Source organism: Malus domestica, chromosome 03 (assembly GCF_042453785.1).
Source record: "Malus domestica chromosome 03, GDT2T_hap1".
Lineage (NCBI taxonomy): Eukaryota > Viridiplantae > Streptophyta > Magnoliopsida > Rosales > Rosaceae > Malus > Malus domestica.
Genome location: NC_091663.1, coordinates 9466334 through 9485872, shown reverse-complemented (window position 1 = coordinate 9485872; position 19539 = coordinate 9466334). Strand labels below are relative to the sequence as shown.

Below are 19539 nucleotides of genomic sequence, written 5' to 3'. Positions count from 1 at the left end.
ATATAATAGTAAAACTATATAATAATAGATTGAGATTTATGATGTTTTTATACAATCGGAGGTTGATAAAATATCAATTATGTGTTTTAAAAGTAGAGAATCAGGTGGATTCTGTAGTGTGATTTTTCATACTTTATTATAGTCGTAAAGAATGATGAATACATTACAATCAGCAAATTATCTAAAAGATATTATAGAATCCCATAAAAATTTAATCGGATTTACACAATCACATTCTTAAGTAAATTAAGACTGTAACATTTTTTAATTAATACTGAAATTTAATATTTTGTCTATTAATTAAAATATTTAAACCAACATGGTTTGAATGTAAAATTTGATCCATACATACAAAGTTTCCCTAAAGAATATATTTAAGTCCACATCGGGGCATGGATGTGATGCGAGTCCTCCCGATTCCATTGGCAGTTGCCAAAAACAAAGCGAAAACCCGGAAATGAAAGTCTCCGAATAACGCACTTCCAAAACGCGCACACTCTCTCAGATAGAGGCAGTTTCAGATCTGAACGAAGAGTTTCGGATCCGGAGGCAAAGGGAAACGAGCCGAGAAAATGGAGAAGTTCATCGACAACTTACCCGCCATGGATCTGATGCGCTCCGAGAAGATGACCTTCGTCCAGCTCATCATCCCCGTCGAGTCCGCCCACCGCGCCATTTCTTACCTCGGCGAACTCGGCCTCCTCCAATTCCGAGACGTAAGTTTTCCGAAACTCAGATCCGACTCGGTCTTTCGTGAATTCCGTTTGATTTGGCATTGTTCAGTAACCGGAAGTTGGGGTTGATTGATTGGCTTAGGATTGATGATGATTTTTACTTCAGCTTGTACGGAGGTGTGTTCTAAGTAGTTGAGTGGGTAGCGGGAATTAGTAATTAGGGAACTTAATTTTAGAATTTATGATTTATTTAGTTGAATTCATCTGAAAGTCTGATTTTTCGGGGGGAAAGATTGCGGATTTAGATTGATCTTAATCGGAACACACACACATTGTATTTGATCGCTTTTCGTTTACATTTTCTTATGCTGGTAGTACTTTAGATCTCGGTGTGTTGCATGAATTTCACTGAGGGGTTTCCATGGATGCCATTTCTGCTTGATATTAAGAAGAAAAACAACCCCTACATCCCGAGTGGTGATTTTCTGTGTAGGTTGAGAAATGTTCAGTTTTGTGCTAAGTTATTGATTAAGAGACCGTTTCCGTAAGGATAGAAGATCGTTGTGTACGATATACAGCCGCATGTTTTTCTTACTTGGATTAATTTCCTTTTAAGTTTAAGTTTGTGTACTTGTCATTTGTCAATATTAAGTTTCTATACCAGCTTACTCTACTTACAGTTAGATTTGAGGGATTATAATTTTATATCTTTATTCCATTTGAGTTGACCTTTGTCCTTTATGCTTTATCCTATTATTATATAGATCAGGTTAGCTAACTTCATGTGATTGACAAAAGTAGTAAAGTGCTTTTGGGTCTGTGAAACATTGGAACCTTTGTGGCTTTGGCTCAATTGCTATGGGTTTTGTGAATACCACACCTCCTTTGCCATGGGCTCAATTGCTATGGATTCACATTTCCAAGTTGCCAAGTTTTACCGATTTTCGGAATTGATTTTTTTTTACAAGCCTAGATTTCCCAAAGGTTTTATCCTGTCATGTAGATGGTTCCCTGCATATCCACAAGTATTTGTGGAACTAATTTGAATTATAATCTTTTTGTATCTAGGTTTTTCTCTATCGATCATGTAATTAGAGTTATTTGGGTCCCCATATATTATGCAATTAATTTTGTGGATAATTTGAACAATTAGCTATACACGTCATAGTTCCAAATGTTATAGGAAAATTGAGGATGTACATGGTTGGTGGTTAATATTTTAGAAGTATATTATGCTCATAGTCGTAACTAAGAAGTGGTTTAAGAGTTTATTTGTCTTTTTCTTTAGAGATGTATTGGGCTTTCTGTAGCACCTAACTATTCCAAGACTTCAGATTGGACATTGTCAAAATCTATCTTAGTCATTCCAGGGAACCAATTCTCGATTCTTGTGAGTGTTGTGGTATGTTTTTCGATTTTAATAGCACTTGGCGGGAAAAGAAAAAGCAAAATCCTGAAACTAAAAGCTTTAAATCGTATGATGTCTAAATTATAAGTGGTTTGAGATTTCTTTTGTTGATAAAGCTTCAAACCACATGTGGTCTAAATGGTGAGTGGCTTGAGAATCTTTTTGATATATCTCTTTGAAATCAAAGAATGTACCAGACTATTTGAAGACTTAGAAATAGTTAGTGAAATTTGTCTAGTTTGACCTCTGTTTTCAAGGCTTGAAACTGAATAATTCAAAACCACAGCAGCTTGCAATGTAATAGGAGAAAGAGGATATGAATTCTAAGTTTTAAAGAACCCAATGCCCATAAGGAAGAGATGATTTTCACACTCCCGTTTTCTCCTTGTGCAGCCCTCCCTCTTTTCCTAGCCTTAGGATTGAATAGAACAATGAAGAATCAACTGACATAAGAAGGAGAGGAGTGCAGAAGGAGAAAATGGGAGTGTGAAATGGATGGAATAGTACTTAAAACTTTCCTCCGTCTCCTTAACTGGTTATGTTTAAGAAAATTCGAACCACAATCATTAATGATGCCAAACTGTTTTAAGTTTAGCTTATGAAGTAGTGTTTAGCTATTCATACTTTCCTGTGACAGCAACAAAGAGAGCATATAATGTAGTTTTCAGCACTATATGGTGTGTTCCCAGTTTCTGCTCTGCTCTGCTCTGTTTTTACTATTTATTGGTGAAACACCTGGATTGTGTATTGGATATAAGCAATGTTATGATAGCATTGAAATTATTCGTTATTTATTTTCTGGTCTCTGCACATACATATAAGTTCTTCTAATGAATATGCAATCTAGTCATTTTTTTTCTAATTTTGGTATCTACTGATTGTCATATTTCTTTTCCTCTCTTTTATGTTTTTACAGTTAAATGCTGATAAAAGTCCTTTCCAACGAACATTTGTTAATCAGGTATATACTCGGATTTGATTAGAACTACAATTGCATTGCAATCTGAATGTTTAGGACTGCAGCATCTATCTTTCTTGAATTGTGGTGGAAGATTTTGCTAATTTAATATTTTAGTGTATAAATCCTTAAATTTCTGATGTTTTAGAGCCTTTATGCTTTCAGTTTTTAGTGTGCAATGTGCATATTCTTAAATCCTGGGAAAATAGAACCTATGCCCCCCTCAACTTTGAGTTCTGTTCCAATTTGTTCCCTGAGAAAATGATTCTTTCATTTGCCCTCTGTTTTATGAATTTGTTGCAATGTGGGCTTTTGTGCAATCTCATCCAAAATTCTTTAAAAAATGTGGAAGTTTAATGCAAGGGCGCTGACAGAATCTTGGGCGGGGTTGGACGGAAGATCTACATTGCAGAAAATTCATAATATACTGGGTAATTGAGTCAATGTCTTTTTAGGGAATAAAGCAGGATAGATTCCAAAGTTGAAGGGCATAAGTAAATTTTTACCGTATCATTATAAATTTAAATGCCTGGTCTTTCCACTTCTCAGTGTATTGTGTATGACATGTTTTCATAACTTCATTATTCAACATTAAGACTCGATTGTGCATGCCCCCTTTACTTGTTATTTACCAGAAGATAGAAAGGTATGGATATTATACTAGAATAGTATTCTACGTTAATCCTATTCTCTGCCTAGAATCTGTGCAAATTACCCTGTATAGTTGACCTCTATATATTCTCAAAGTGACCAAATTTGGAAGTTGGAATTGAAATTCTTAGAAACTGGTGATTATAGTTTTATTCTTATAATTCTATAGTTGATAGTGGTGGATCATGGTAATCAATTGTCATTAATTTTTGTCGTATATCCTCTTGAGGAGTTCTGCAGGTAAAGCGATGTGCGGAGATGTCAAGAAAGCTGCGGTTTTTCAGAGATCAAATTAGTAAAGCTGGTCTACTTTCATCTGTACATCCTGTTTTACAACCAGATATTGACTTAGAGGAATTAGAGGTCTGTTTCTACATCAGCGCTCGTGCATTTGTTTGTAATCTGAAAATTAAAGTCCAAAATTGCACCGACCAATTGTGCCCTTGTTTAGGGAGCATTTGATTCTGTAAACTTGATAGTCTGAATTGTACGTTGCATGAATAATTTCCAGATACAATTAGCCGAGCATGAGCATGAGCTTATTGAGTTGAACTCTAATAGTGATAGAATTCAACATTCATACAATGAACTCCTCGAGTACAAGATGGTATTGCAAAAGGTAACTGGCTTTATCTTCTCCCTTCAGTATTTGTGATGTATTAGCAGCCTTTTATCAACTTCCCTTTCTTTTAGTATATTTCATTAGGTGCCTCTTGTGCATGCATGTGTTGTGTTGTTTGAAGCTTGGCCTGTGGTCAGGTTTTCTCCAACACCATTTCGTTCATGAATCTCCTGTATTTTGAATTTATTATTTTTAGAAAAGACTTAATTATAAAATCTTACTCCCTTATTCTAGTTTCAATGCTTTTTCTGTGCCTTCCTATATGTTGAAGCCACCAATTTTAGAAACGAATCTCATGAACCCTTACTTCCTAATTCTAATTTCATATGCATTTTTTAGGCGCCTTCTTATATAAATTTATATGGACATTTTCAGGCAAGTGGCTTTCTTGTTTCAAGTAATAGCCATGCGGCTTCGGAGGAGAGAGAACTAGATGAGAATATTTACTCAAATGATCATTATGGTGATGAAGTTTCATTACTTGAGCAGGTACTTGTTGATTATGCCTTACTAGCTTCGATGTGCTTTTGGTGCAAAACCTTTTACTGTGGTTTCATTTATAATTGATTTTGTATTTTACAGGATATTAGACCTGGACCATCTGACCAGTCTGGTTTGAGATTTGTTAGTGGAATTATTTGTAAGTCCAAGGCTCTCAGATTTGAGAGGATGTTGTTTCGTGCTACAAGGGGCAACATGCTTTTCAACCATGCCCCAGCAGATGAACTGATGATGGACCCTTTATCTACTGAAATGGTTTTTTTCTGCCTCTATAAAAGGATCTTTTATTTTATTCTATTTATTTTTTCATGTGGTTTCTCTTAGTTTTTTTTATTTGTAGAATGAGAATGTCTATGCACTTATTTACTAATTCCTCAAAGTTGTGCAGGTTGAGAAAACAGTTTTTGTAGTGTTCTTCTCTGGGATGCAGGCAAAAACAAAGATTTTGAAAATTTGTGAGGCCTTTGGTGCAAATTGCTATCCTGTTCCTGAAGATACAACTAGGCAGAGGCAAATAACTAGAGAAGTATGTATTCTGTGTAGAATGTTGGAAGTTCATTTATTTTTATATTGGAGACAAGTTTCAAGCTTTAAGAGGGAATCCATTTCTTTTGAACATGTTTACAAAACTTTATGTTTCAATGTTTTTTTGTATTTGATGTGTGTTTGATGGCATCATTAGCAACTACTCCCTTTAATATTTTTTGTGGTGTTATATAGCCTATACTACTTGCAGGCCGTGCTAATTGTAACGACAGAAGCTCTATTCTGTTTTGCTGAAAGTTCAGGTTTTGTGTTGCAGGTTTCATCACGTCTTGCTGAATTGGAAACAACCTTGGATGCAGGGATTCGTCACAGAAATAAGGCCCTTGCATCTGTAGGGTTTCACCTAGCAAAATGGATGAACATGGTAAGAAATTTCTGCAGCTTGTCTCTGGTTAACTGTTATTTCTGACAAAAAAATATTTTGCTAATATATGACTAACGGCTGCATGGGTGATTTAGTTTTATCCTGACAACTTTGTTATGTTTTCTACCCTCTCTCCCAGGTAAGAAGGGAGAAAGCTGTTTATGATACATTGAACATGCTAAACTTTGATGTTACAAAAAAATGTCTTGTTGGAGAGGGCTGGTGTCCTATATTTGCGAAACCTAAGGTAACTTGTGTTGCCTTCTTCATCAAACTTTTTGTTATAAAGCGGGTATAATATATCAATTCTTTATTTGCAAAAACTGAGGTAACGTATATGTTTTATGGTTCAACAGATTCAGGAGGCACTGCAACGTGCTACATTTGATAGCAATTCGCAAGTGGGAGTAATATTTCATGGGATGGATGCAATAGATTCACCTCCTACATATTTCAGAACCAACCGCTTCACAAGTGCATTTCAGGAAATTGTTGATGCATACGGGTAAGTTAAAATATGCTGCTCACCACTTTCTTCTATTTTTTGAAAGGACATTGGCTTTAAATTGATGCTTCATTTTCCTTGTAAATGATTGGTATTCGGGATTAAGAATTACATTCTGTTCTTACATGGTTCCAATGTATTAAAAGCGTGAGGCGTGGGCGAGGTGTTCGAGGGATAGCCCAGCCTAGGCATGAGGCGAAGCCTCACGGGACCTAATTTTTTTTATATATACACTGAGCGTACACATATTATATTAAAAAAGAAGAAATTATTAATCAATAATACCTTGAGCACACACATATATTATAAATATATATACACACATATATTATATTTGATATATATATATATACATTTATAAAATAGAGGAAGAAAAGCACAATGAGCACACATAACAATGCCCACAGACAGCACACACATCCATTATATAAAAAAATAAAAATCAGAAAAAAAAGGCACGATAGTGGAAGGAAGAGGTATGAGGCAGTTAAAACCCTACCCAAAATTTGGGTTTGGGAGTTTGAAAAAAAAAAAAAAAAAAAAAAAACCCTAAGGCGCTCCTAGGCGGCTCCGGCGAAGCCTTCTGCCCACTCCCTCAAAACAGAGGCGGCAACCCTCACGCCCTCAGAGGATGCCTAGGCGCGCCCTGAGGTGAGCCTTTTAAAACATTGCATGGTTGACAACTGGTAGGTGTTTTATGGTCGACACATTTGGAAGGAAGCCAATGTGCTGGTACAAGTGATTTAGTACACACATCATAGTTATTTTCAGTTGACATTTGAACTAAAAAGTAGAAAATATCTGCTGTAATGGTCGACACATTTGGCAGGAAGCCAATGTGCTGGTACAAGTGATTTAGTACACACATCATAGTTATTTTCAGTTGACATTTGAACTAAAAAGTAGAAAATATCTGTTGTACAACCTACTAAAGGGTGGAGCTTTGATTGTTAGGGTTTTGTTTAGGTATGGGATGGGAGGGAGGGGGAGGTGGTGATTTTGCAGCAAGTTGTTAAAGAAACTATGATTAGGCAACAATTCCCCTCTTTAGTAGCAGTTCTGTTAGCATTTTTCATAACCTTATGAAAATTGTAAGTGAATCAATTTAAATAAATCAACCCAATAGTTGTTTTCCGCCATGGCTTGTCAAAAAACCCAATAGTTGTTTAGCTGACCAGCAATACTGGAATTGTGGTCTAGCAATAGAACTGATATTTGTCTAATGAATTTGGCAGTGTTGCAAGATATCAAGAAGCCAACCCTGCAGTTTACACTGTTATTACATTTCCGTTTCTTTTTGCTGTGATGTTTGGGGACTGGGGTCATGGAATATGCTTATTGCTTGGAGCATTAGTTCTTATAGCTCGTGAAAGTAAACTCAGTGCACAGGTGTGTCCTTACTATCCAAAGACATTTTATTTGATTGTAATGAATCATTATTGCTATGGTTAATAAAAAAATATTATTCTTCTAGGTGCTTCAATCATGTACCATTTTCCAGTTCACAAATGTTGACTATTAGCTTCTATTAAAAATTTAAAAGTACATCTTTTGCACTCTCCAGAAGCGGTCGAATGATATGTTGTAATCCTAACCACTTTCACTATCGCCCTGAGCTTTTTCATGGCTGTCAATGTTACTGTGTCTACACTATTCAGCAACAGAAACAGTGATAGCCACTGTCAATATAACAGAGCCTGCATTTATTGGGGTCCAAGGGAACACTGCAGCCATGGTTTAGTTAGCAACCTACCACCAATATGATATCTTGACCTAGATTTGCATATCCCACGTCTTGGCTATTCTTATAGAGGTACCGATGATACAGCAGAATAATAAAAGCAGTAACAGCAGCAGTAGTAATAATATATTTTCTAAAGGAGCAAGTAGGATAAGCTTTCATTTCTTATCAAGTGAATTGCTGAAATTATTTCTAATCCTAGTAGCTAATGTTTGAGAGGAATGACCCTAAAAGGACAAGGACTTGATGATAATGCTGTGATCTTTGAACACATGATTTTGATGTTTCAATTTTCGTCTTAACGAAAATATTCTGGTGTCTCAAATGCAAGGAAAAAACATGCATTTAACATGTGAAATAGAAATATAAAATTGTGTCTTTCAAACGTTTATTAACGAAAATTTTCATATTACTTCCTACCAGAAACTTGGGAGCTTTATGGAGATGTTATTTGGTGGGCGATATGTACTTCTCTTGATGTCCCTATTCTCAATCTACTGTGGGTTGATTTACAATGAGTTCTTTTCTGTTCCTTTTCACATATTTGGCGGGTCTGCTTACAAATGTAGAGATACTGCTTGCAGGTAGTCTCTCTATTTTAAGTCTTCTACTCTACAATTGCCTTAATATGTTGTATCTTGTATTAAAGTCACCTTCAACTGGGTTGTATGTTTCACATTGTACCGCTCGGTTCTATTCTTTTAGAGAATTGAGGTTTCTGGAATCTATGTGCTTATACCTGTCTGCTGTTGCACTGCTTGCATTGGCTTAATTACAGATCAATGCTTATAGAATTTACAATATTTTCCACTTAATCTGAAACTATCAAAATATTCACAAAAATTAATTCATTAATCTAAAGTTATGCTACGCCATTGTTTTGGTTGGATTTGGGGTTTCATTGCCTCCTCCAGGGGTCATTTCTAAGGATGAAAGGGGTCATCCCTTGTTTGATCCATGGGGGTTCTCTCCACCTTGATTGATGGAGTTTGGTGTATTCTTTTGGAGTTTTTGTCTGGGCCATGGTGCACTATTGCTGTGTCCTACAGAATGTCCAACTTGTTAATGTGCATCATTGTGGCACTTGCACTCCTTTCTCCCCTTTTACACCCCTGCACTTCTGTTCAAATCTATTACTGACTTTTGATATACTTAATTATAACTGTTCTTTGTTAGGCATTTCTAGCGTTCTGTTTGTTTGACATTTTCTCTCTCACTTTTATGTGTAACTCTTGAAAACTATCCCATCTTTTATGATAGATAAATACATGTCTTTCCTAAGAAAACTGTATACTTATCATCAACTTGTCTTCTTTTGAGCAGTGAGGTGCACACTATTGGCTTAATCAAGTACCGAGATCCATACCCATTTGGTGTGGATCCCAGTTGGCGTGGAAGTCGTTCTGAACTGCCTTTTCTGAATTCTCTCAAAATGAAAATGTCAATTTTGTTGGGTGTTGTGCAAATGAACTTGGGAATACTACTAAGTTACTTCAATGCAAGGTTTTTCAGCAGCTCGCTTGATATATGGTGCTTCTCTGCTCTTCAAATGTTTTTATTTTTTTATTTTTATTTTTTTCAGTTTGCCACGTGTTTGACTTCGAAATGAGGTGTACACAAGTTTGACTTATTCTCCATCTTGTTAGGTACCAGTTTGTCCCACAGATGATCTTTCTTAACAGTCTTTTTGGATATCTTTCACTTCTTGTTGTCATCAAGTGGTGCACGGGATCTCAGGCAGACCTCTATCATGTAATGATTTACATGTTTTTAAGTCCAACCGACGATCTTGGTGAAAATCAATTATTCTGGGGCCAAAGACCACTTCAGGCATGAATTCTGCTCCTCTTTTTTAGTTACTTCGTCTGTGCAACTTCTTAAGTTCGTATTGTGGTTAACAAACCTCTGGTTTTGCAGATCATTTTGTTGCTTTTGGCTTTAATTGCAGTTCCATGGATGCTCTTTCCAAAACCTTTTATTTTGAAGAAGCTTCATACGGAGGTACTGTGGAGTAACTTGCTTAGGCATCTGTTCTTGAGTTTTAAGATGGTAGTGGGATAAAATTACTAGTAAAATTCTCTTCGATGTTTCTGCATTTGTAAGTATTTTTAAAATTTGATTAACTAGTGATTAGTATCATCAACTGGTAATGGGGACTCGGTTAACTTATGAGAGGTATACTTGTCTTCGACTCACATAGGTATTTGAGGCAAGATGTAAGGAGCTTGAGAGGATATGATGCGTAATGTTATTTAATGTTTGTTTCCAGAGGTTTCAAGGTCGTGCGTATGGGATGCTTGGCACCTCAGAGATGGATCTTGAGGTGGAACCTGATTCTGCGAGGCAACATCATGAAGAATTTAATTTCAGTGAGGTATTTGTACACCAGATGATACACTCCATAGAGTTTGTTCTGGGTGCTGTTTCAAATACGGCTTCATATCTACGACTATGGGCTTTGAGGTATACCTATATTTATTTTTCTTCTTTTTCCGTGGTTTTCTTTCATCTATGGGGTAGCTTTTGTTTCATACCTGTTACTGCTATTACAGCTTGGCGCACTCAGAATTGTCGACCGTTTTCTATGAGAAAGTTCTCCTCCTTGCTTGGGGGTGAGTTCCAACCCTCTAATTCTTTATCATTGCATACATGTGCATATGAATGGTAGTTCTCCTCATTTTTTTTCCTGCTTAATCGAATCCAGGTTGTAGTCTAGATCTACTGCGATATTTGAAGGGTCTCACATTATGGAGCTCCAGAGTTTGATTCCCACCCCAAAATCCTCTCCCCGGGCCTTAACTACATACTAGCCCTAATCTTACTATTGCATTTTCCTCAGTTTCTTAGTAAGCATGTTATTTGTCTCACCGTCTTATAGGCTTACTCAAGATCCTTTTTTTCCATCTGGCACTGTTAACATATTTTAATTCTAATTTGGCTAGCCATTCCCCAGTGTGACAGACTATATTGCATTTGATGCTGCACATATTGGTCAATTGTTAACGTAATTCTGAAAATTTATAACAGGTATGACAGCTTCATTATCCGGTTAATTGGGTTATCAGTTTTCGCCTTTGCAACTGCATTCATACTACTCATGATGGAGACACTAAGTGCTTTTCTCCATGCCCTGCGTCTTCATTGGGTAGAATATCAAAACAAATTCTACCACGGAGATGGCTACAAGTTCAAACCTTTTTCCTTTGCCTCCATAACCGAGGATGAAGATTAGTCCACTTGTATGTCGGTTTTCTTGTTCTTCGGAAGGAAAGGTATTAGCGCAAAGAAGGGCAGAGCTCTATCTCCAGCCTGAAATGGAATTTGAGAGAGCCATATTTCAGGCGGCATAGAGGAGGAAGATGCTCGATTTTGACCTAGAAATGTAGAGTCGTGGCTCATATTCTTCGGTGTAATGTTGGTACAAAAGGTTCCAGATAAGAGTCGCGGTTAGTTCCCTTCATAGATGTAGTTACTTTGTTTTGTATTTCGTTTATATTTAATCGAGGAGGGAAATTAGATTCACCGATTGTAAAGAGGAGCCGGGGAATCGTCTTACAGTGTAGCTTTTACGGGACTTTAGTTACTTTAGCTGACACACACACGCACAGTAAGTGCGGATTTTGCTGGGAATTGGTCCTGGACCCTTTACAGTTGTGACATGTATAAGTTCATGAAAATCACAGATTCAAAGGCATTGGTTTTTGTAAGGAAATATATAATTTGGATAATTCCAATCTCAAATAAATCCTTTTGCACCTGAAAATTGATAGCTTATTGTATTTGTCCGTTCTTAGTAGTGAACAAAGGGTTACGGGTTCAAGTTGTGGAAATACTCTTTGCAAAACAAGGATAAAACTGCGTATAATAGATGTTCCTTCCAAACTTGTAAGTTTCATGAGAAGTCATGCATGCTAGTTATGCTAGTTATAACCAATGAGTTTTGTATTTGGACCGAAGCGTATTTATTGGCACCCAACTATATAGTTGACATTCACTTTCAATCTAGTGTTATGGGTATCTCTTCGTTTAGTAGAGCTTAAAGCAATAATATCGCTTATATTAAAAGAAAAGTTGTTGACCCTCTAGTTTTAACCAACTCATTTAAAATGAAAAGGAATTTGAAGTCATCCGATGCCTCCATCAACCATCAAGTCACGACTTGTGATTGCAAAGCTCATCTCTTTCTTCTTTTCCTTTATACTCTAAATCTAAAAATTTACGAAATTCATAATTCTTAACAGGTGAAACAGATTGTGCCATTCCACAGGTTAACTTGTATGTCGAGTTTGTTAGCTTAACGGGTAATGGTTGTGCAAATCCATTAAGAAAACGGATCATGTCACCACGTTGGAATAAGAGAAATGACCCGATCGTATCATTGATCTAACGATCCATACGTCCATGTTGGAGGTGAAATCACCCTTATGCCCAGATTAATCGTCCTCGACTCAAAGTTGACCACAATGGTGCTTTCGTCATTTCCTCTCGGTAGTCACGTGCTCGCACGGTCTATTTGTCCCCACCCCCCCCGTTCAGCCTTTTGCCGCTCGTCGACCCTTTGAAAAATTGAAGATCCACAAACAAATAAACAAACACTTTGCACACTCCATTACTCTACTCTGCACACCCATTTGATTCGACCATTTCTTCCACCCGTAACAACTTCCTCCGATCATTCGATTTTTCTAGATATCCAGAGAGAGAGAGAGAGAGAGAGAGAGAGAGATGGAGTCCGACGTCCCACTCATCGAAATCGCAGGAGAAGACGACTCGCTGCTTCAATTGACCCACGGTGACACCGTTTCAAGCAGCAGCACCAGCAAAATCTCCAAAGACGACGCCTTTTTCTTCTGCTCGCCTCTCCAAACCCGCAGATCCAAGCCACTCGGTTAGGGTTTTCTCTTATACTTTCGTTGAATCTATGCTTCGTCTCTTGTACTTTGTTTTGGCTGTCTAGGGTTTTTTTTTCCCCTTTCAATTTGAATAATGTGGACTCAATTTGACCTCTGATTAGCTCAGTAGGGCGAAATCTGTCTGCTAATTGATCGACATTTACATGTTTATATGTATATTTACGTAATTGGACCTACATTGCATGACATATAATGAAAAATCATTGAATTGTATTGCAGAAGGTGTGGTGGTGAGTGAGAATTCCAAAAAGCCGAGTTCTACGCTTTGTAGAGAGAATGCGAATGCAAATAAAGAGAATACGGTTGCAAATAAATTAGAAGAGCAAAAACTCAGCCTCCTGCCGCAGCAAATGAAGAGGAAGAAGAAAGGGGGTGGATACAATTTGCGCAAAAGCCTTGCTTGGGATCGAGCCTTCTTTACCGATGAAGGTTTATATTTTGGTTTATGAGTTTGAGAAATAATTTTTGATAGAAAAGAAAATTAAAGATTGGATTTTTTCTTTCCCATTTTGGTATTCTGTCAGGTGTACTAAATTCCGAGGAACTATCCATGATTAGCGGGAATGCAAATTCTAATGGGTTGTTGTCAGTTATTGAGGAAGACACAAATAGCATTACTGATTCAGCAGATCTACATGTTATTGAAGAAAATTTATTCAAGGTTTTGCCGGAAAGTCCTTCAAATAAGAAGGATAGGACTGTTGGTGGCAGTCCATTACCAAAGCATGACTCGTCAGCTAAAGATAAAGTAGCACCAGGTTCCGCGGTTAGTTCTCAAATCTCTTATAGGATGGCAAAGTTTTCTTTTAAGTGAAGGTTGTTTGATTGGAGTTGTGTGAAACTAACTTCCTGAGTGTTTCAAAATTTTAGGCCAAGCGGAAGGTGCTTTCAGCCCGGGATATTAATAGAAGTGGCTCAAAACGCAGTGGTTGCCCTCGACCTGTGGCCTCTTCTTCATATCCTTTTGATTAATTTTCTTTTTGTAGGAGTTTTGTTGAATCTTTTGTTACTAAGATGAGTTTTTGGGAAAGTTGGCCTTGACTAATGGGAACTGTTAAAAGGCCTGCGAATGTGAATACCATGAAATCACCAATTAAAGAACCAAAAGTTTCTAAAATACCGGTTCCAAGACCAGATTCCTGTCTGCTTTCTAGGACTTCCAAGAATGTTACAGTTGGTGCAAATGATTTAAAGCGGAATCAGATTGCTCATCCTGGTAACATTTTTATAGACATTGTTACTGCAATGCGTTACGAAAAATATTTTGCTGTCGTGAGATAACTGAAGAAGATTTGTATATTTGACTACTTCTAGAGGGCTTTGTTGTCTAATATGTTTCTACTTTCTTAAAAGTTAAAGAAATTAAATTTCCACGTTTGAATCAGAAGTAAATTATTTGTTTATATTCTGTTAACTACTACTTTCTCATACAGCAGTGAAATTGAACGACACCAAAAGTGGGCCAAATAATGCGAAAGTCACTCCTAATGGAAATTTTTTAACTTCCAAAAGTTCTGTTCGACAGGCCAGAAGGAATGTGGTGAGAACTTGTAACTTAGTAGTCTCTGTAAATTAACTACTAGATATATTTGGGACTATAACTGGCTGACATTTCCTTACTATGTTGTGCTGTTTGTTATTTATAAGGATTCATATGCTTCCTGTGTTGTGAATTTCCATAATTTTGCAGGCCAGCTTGGTGAAGGGTTCTCCAACCAAAATATCCTGTCCACCGACTTTTGAAGCAAATAAGGGCTTAGAGGGGATATCAAAACAAGCAGTTCCTTCAAATGGTCATGCAGCATATGGCCTTGTTGACAGATCCAGAAAAACTGCAGTTCCACATAGGATTCCAATGCAAGCCCTTCCTTCTACCGCTCATGCATCACGTGGCCGTAATGACAGATCCAGAAAACCTGCAGTTCCTGAGGTGAACTCAAAACAAGCACTTCCTTCGACCAAGCATGCATCATATTGCTGTGATGACAGATCCAGAAAAACTGTAGTTCCTCTCCCTCTTTCTGGTGTGGAACATCCTCGACCCCCAACATCAAAGCCATCAGGTTTGCGGATGCCATCACCATCGCTGGGTTTCTTTCATCAGGTATTTTTCTAACTACTCTATTGCTGCATAAAAGAATTATGATACTTTCAAATTTCAATGTCTGATTTTTATTGCTGCAATTTTGATTATTTGTTTGCAGCCAAAACCTTCTTCTTTGCCTAGTCCTTTGAAGACAAGCTCTCAATCATGCGTTATTCCTAATTTGAGGCAAGCAGGCCCTGTAGATCCAATTCATGAATTTCAGCTGTCCTCTTCAGTTGGGGAAAAGCAAAATGTGACCATGGATGGCACAATAACGGGATATAATGATGTCACAATAACAGGAAAGAATGATGTCCATTGCTCAAGTTTGGATTGCTCCGTTTTATCTATTGTGAACCCTGCCACAAATAAGATGGTGGAATCATTCTCGCTAGTAACAGATATGCAGAAGGCAGATCTGAAGGTTAGGTCTAGCCCAAGTAATTGTGATATGACAGATAATAAGCAGAAGTTCGATATGATTCCTGTTCATGAAGACCAAATATCTATGGGACAAGCAGAACCATATATTACCGAAAAGGTTGTTCACATGGAAAAATTTAAGAGGAATGAGGATAAACTTCTTTCACAGAGGGGAACCTGTGAACAATTGGATGAAGATGATAATAGCATGAATGTTGCTTTTGTACTTCCTCCAAAAATTAAAGATACTGATAAATCGCAGGTTACATCCCACCTTAGTTCCACGGTGAAATTTCCTGGTGTTTTTGGCAGAGTCATAACCGACCATCAACTTCTTGAAGACAAACCCATTGTTTCTCCCCAGAAGAATTGCTGTGTTTTTTCAAAGTCCAAGTCTGAAGATGCAAGTTCTGTCAATAGTACTTCAGTATCATATGTTGATCAGTCTAGCGGTGATCGTGACAATAAATTGCATGGGGAACAAGGTGATCTGTCTAAACCTTTGACCTGTGAAGGAGATCAAATGGTATGGGAAAATAGTGGTAGTTTCACCAAGGAATGTCAAACTTCTGAAGAGATGCAGACCTACAGTTGTGTGAAGGTTGCAGATGTCAGTCCAAAAGTCCAAAATTCTAGTGCAACTGACTCTGATGCTTTGTGTGACTCTGGATTTGGTGACCGCTCAAATAATGGTGGTACATTTGACAAAATGAGTGAGAACCCACAGGAGGAAGATGCACAAATGCTGACTCTAAGTGGAAGATTAACAGATGAAATGGATGACGCTGACCGGAGGACTTCTGCTTCAGATAATTGTCAATTGGTGAAAACTGATTGTGGAAACAAAAAGCCTGAACAGCTAGACCTTTCAAATTCCTGCTATATCGGAGAACAGGTTTTCCAGGAAAATATATTGCGCTTAGATGATTGTGTATTGGATAGATTCAGTACTATCCCTGAAGAATCCCGGCAGAAAATTGCTCTTCAATGTGTTGATTTAAAAGAAACACACGGAACTGGTGCCTGCAGAAATGAATCAGAAGTTTCTAAAACCCTTTCTCTAATGCCACCTGCTATGCCAGATTGCAGGTCCAATGGGGCAGCAATAGTTGAGTCCCAGGACAATTTTGCTTCAGTGTTGGAAGACAAAGCAATGGTTGAGAGTTACAACCTTGACCCTAGGAATGACTCTCAGCTTAATTGTCAAGACTGTTGTTTGAAGTTGGAGAGTGTGGATGAAGTTCAAGCCATAGGTGAAGTGACTGCTATGGATGCCAGTTTCTGGAAAAGTAGAGATTTCACGTCCCAGCTAAACCTGAAAGTGCTATTTCAAGATACTTCGGTAGAGCCGAATAATTTGATGGGTGATAAAATCAATTTCAGTGGAGAGGAAATTAGTGTGATGAATGCAAGTTGCTTAAATGCAGAAGATAGAATACTGAATCAGAGTCCAGAGGTTCATGTGAGTTCACTTGAAGGTAGAGAATCTTTTGAAGAGCCCCTTATGGATAACACTGGGAATTGTGCAGATATCAGCTCACAAGTGAACGATTTAGGTGGAAGTGGGTCGCAAAGTACCCATGGTTTATCTAAGCATAAAATCTTGGATGAAGAAAATAAACAAGTTGATGAAGGTAGTGACATAATGAAGGAACTAGCTCTTGGAGATCTGCGAGAACATACCTCAGTCTCAAACTATGCATGCTCAGCAGTTGTTAATAATGTATATGAAGAAGTAGCTGGATGTCCTGAGCTTCATCATCCAAATATTGATGTTATACGAGTGTCCCAGGATATTTACCCTGGGTCTTGTTTGAATGGTACTTTGCTTGCAAACAACAGTTCCCGTAAGGATTTTGTGGAAACTGTACACGAGGTTGTTTTTAATGACTATAATGCTTGTGGAAGCGAAACAAAGAGTTCCATAGTAGGACCAGCAATGCATGACTGCACACCTGATTTGGAAGAAAAGGCTGACTTCTTACAGATGGAAGTTGCAGAGGGTTTCAGTCATGACTATAAGCTAAGCAGCCAAGCTGCTTCTCTGGAGGCTGATTCGTTTGCAACAACCACCACTGGTGAAACTTCAGTGTCAACTTTGGCATTAAATGCCTGGGGAGGAGAATTATGCTCATCTGTCATTTCTGATCGAACATCATCAAGTGGAAGTATTCTGCAGGATAATGAAGTTAATGCACTGAAAGGCAATTTAGCAGAGGAATCCGAAATTGATTTCAATAATCATACTTTTAACAGTGAACTGCAGCATGAATTAGAAGATTCCTTGCACCCCGCAGAAGATAAGGAGGCTACAAACGAGCTGTAAGTTCCAAAAAAACATAGATCAGTTTTATCTGCTTATATTTGTGTCAGTGTGTTGTCCTTGTGTTCCTTTAAGCCATTTGGTGCACATCCTTTATAGATTGAAATTTCCATGCGAAATTCAGTTATCCCTGTCTCTTTTTGCAGTAAGAAATCTGGGAGTGATAGGAAGCCAGAGGGCCTTGTAATAAAGCCTCCATCAGATGCTGTTCCATTCTCTGACGAATGGTTAGCTGCACTTGAAGCAGCCGGAGAGGTAATACTTGTACTACTAGTCTTTCATCTGCACACTATAACTTATAACACGCAAACTGCTTTTGTTATCCATGTCAGCATTTTATAACTTTTTGTTTTGACATACCAATTGTCTCCTGGGACTACAACTACTTAATTTGGTTTGGATCTTCAAATGTACGTAATAATGTAATTATTGCTTTTTCTTCAAACCAATAAGATTACACACTACTAACCACATTTATGAAGACGAAAACAAACCATAGCAAGTAGTTCTGAACTTCCGGTTGATCCAATGCCTGTGGCGTTTGGATGCCTCTATTTTATTCTGACCAAACATTTTGATTATTCTCTAGTTCTCGGTTTTGATACAAGACACATTTTGTAGTCTCTAGCATGATAGTAGTTATCTTATACCGAGTGTTTCTACAGGAAATTTTGACAAAGAAAAGTGGCGCTGTACAAAATTCACCCCCCAACAAATCTCAACCTCAACTGGGTCCATGGTCTCCGGTATGGTTTTGCTTCCTAGACGGTCATCTATTCATTGTTTACAGATGTACCAATGAGCTGATGCGCTGACACTGTTTTTGAATTTCAGGTGAAGCGAAAAGCTAATCAAGTAATCGGACCATTCGATTGTACAAAACATACCAACAACGTCCCCTCTACTTCTCAATAACCTTCGAGCGTAAGAGGATTCCATCCGCCTAATCATTCCATGCCACACTAACTATTTCGCACCATTCTTTTTCTTTGATCCTCTCCTTTTGTTGTAGTGACTAGCTAACTATCTATACAGACATTTTCCACATTTTCTTGTTCTGAAAACATTCAAAATCTAGAAATTGTTTCATTTCTTACCTTATACCGCTATGGTTTTGCCTTCATTTTATTGATATAATGTTAGTTGTACAGTCATGTTACTCTCGTAAACATGGAGTTCAATTTTGAACCTCTTCCGAGAGAGGTTGCCGATCTATCTGTGTACACAAGTAACAAAGAGAGTACTTTTTAATGCCACGGATAATGTGCCGCCTTATTTGAGCTTTAAACACTGATTGAGCTAGATCTAACAAGGAAATCTCCGAACACAGATTCTTAACCTTAAAGTAAAATTTAGAGATTGAGAGGTCACCTTGAGTTGAATTTGCCAATTCATTTTACAACATTTGTCCCCTTTCGATGTCTCCCGTTATCCGATATATCTTACACTGTTCAAACAACATGTGAGAAACAAATCCTTTCAGCACAAACTTGGCTTTTACTTACAAGAATTACCGTACTAGTGAACTAATTGCAAGAATCCGTAATATGAAAACAACGATATAACCCCAGACATTACTAGGTGGACTTACCCAACACACCTTTGTCATTCGTAACTGCTGAAGTGGACCTAATTTTCAAGGGTAAAAACGTCAAATTGCAAAACAGAAAATCCATTAAGTTTAAGGGAAGATTAGCACCAAAAAGGGTCTTCACAAAACTCGATCTATAAAATTACAATAAAGCAATATTAAGCAAATTTTAAGTACTTTGTTGAAAGCCAAGCTCATTAGAAAAAAGTATAATGATTATTGGAATCGTTAAA

The 19539-nt window shown here is 37.5% G+C and overlaps 2 protein-coding genes across 4 annotated transcripts; both read left to right on the top strand.

Annotated features, from left to right (window-relative positions):
* Positions 1 to 348: 348 nt before the first annotated feature.
* On the top strand, positions 349 to 11733 carry LOC103421945 (V-type proton ATPase subunit a1). The gene is made up of 18 exons (XM_008359988.4): positions 349 to 716; positions 2999 to 3043; positions 3932 to 4054; positions 4203 to 4310; positions 4689 to 4802; positions 4896 to 5069; positions 5203 to 5340; positions 5617 to 5724; positions 5864 to 5971; positions 6081 to 6229; positions 7465 to 7618; positions 8394 to 8554; positions 9294 to 9500; positions 9617 to 9800; positions 9888 to 9971; positions 10240 to 10433; positions 10523 to 10582; positions 10998 to 11733. Exons 1-18 carry the CDS (start codon positions 573 to 575, stop codon positions 11200 to 11202), a joined length of 2460 nt encoding a protein of 819 aa, XP_008358210.3. The 5' UTR covers positions 349 to 572; the 3' UTR covers positions 11203 to 11733.
* Positions 11734 to 12512: 779 nt separating this feature from the next.
* Positions 12513 to 18816, top strand: LOC103427183 (uncharacterized). 3 transcript variants are annotated; one of them, XM_070818935.1, is made up of 11 exons: positions 12513 to 12858; positions 13103 to 13312; positions 13408 to 13649; positions 13754 to 13839; positions 13936 to 14099; positions 14320 to 14423; positions 14574 to 14987; positions 15088 to 17714; positions 17862 to 17970; positions 18381 to 18461; positions 18550 to 18816. In XM_070818935.1, exons 1-11 carry the CDS (start codon positions 12696 to 12698, stop codon positions 18628 to 18630), a joined length of 4281 nt encoding a protein of 1426 aa, XP_070675036.1. In that variant the 5' UTR covers positions 12513 to 12695; the 3' UTR covers positions 18631 to 18816. The 3 variants fall into 3 exon arrangements, with proteins under 3 accessions (XP_070675036.1, XP_070675035.1, XP_008363476.3); XM_070818934.1 differs by having other exon boundaries at positions 14317 to 14423; XM_008365254.4 differs by having other exon boundaries at positions 13408 to 13654; positions 13792 to 13839; positions 14317 to 14423.
* The last annotated feature ends 723 nt before the right edge of the window (positions 18817 to 19539 follow it).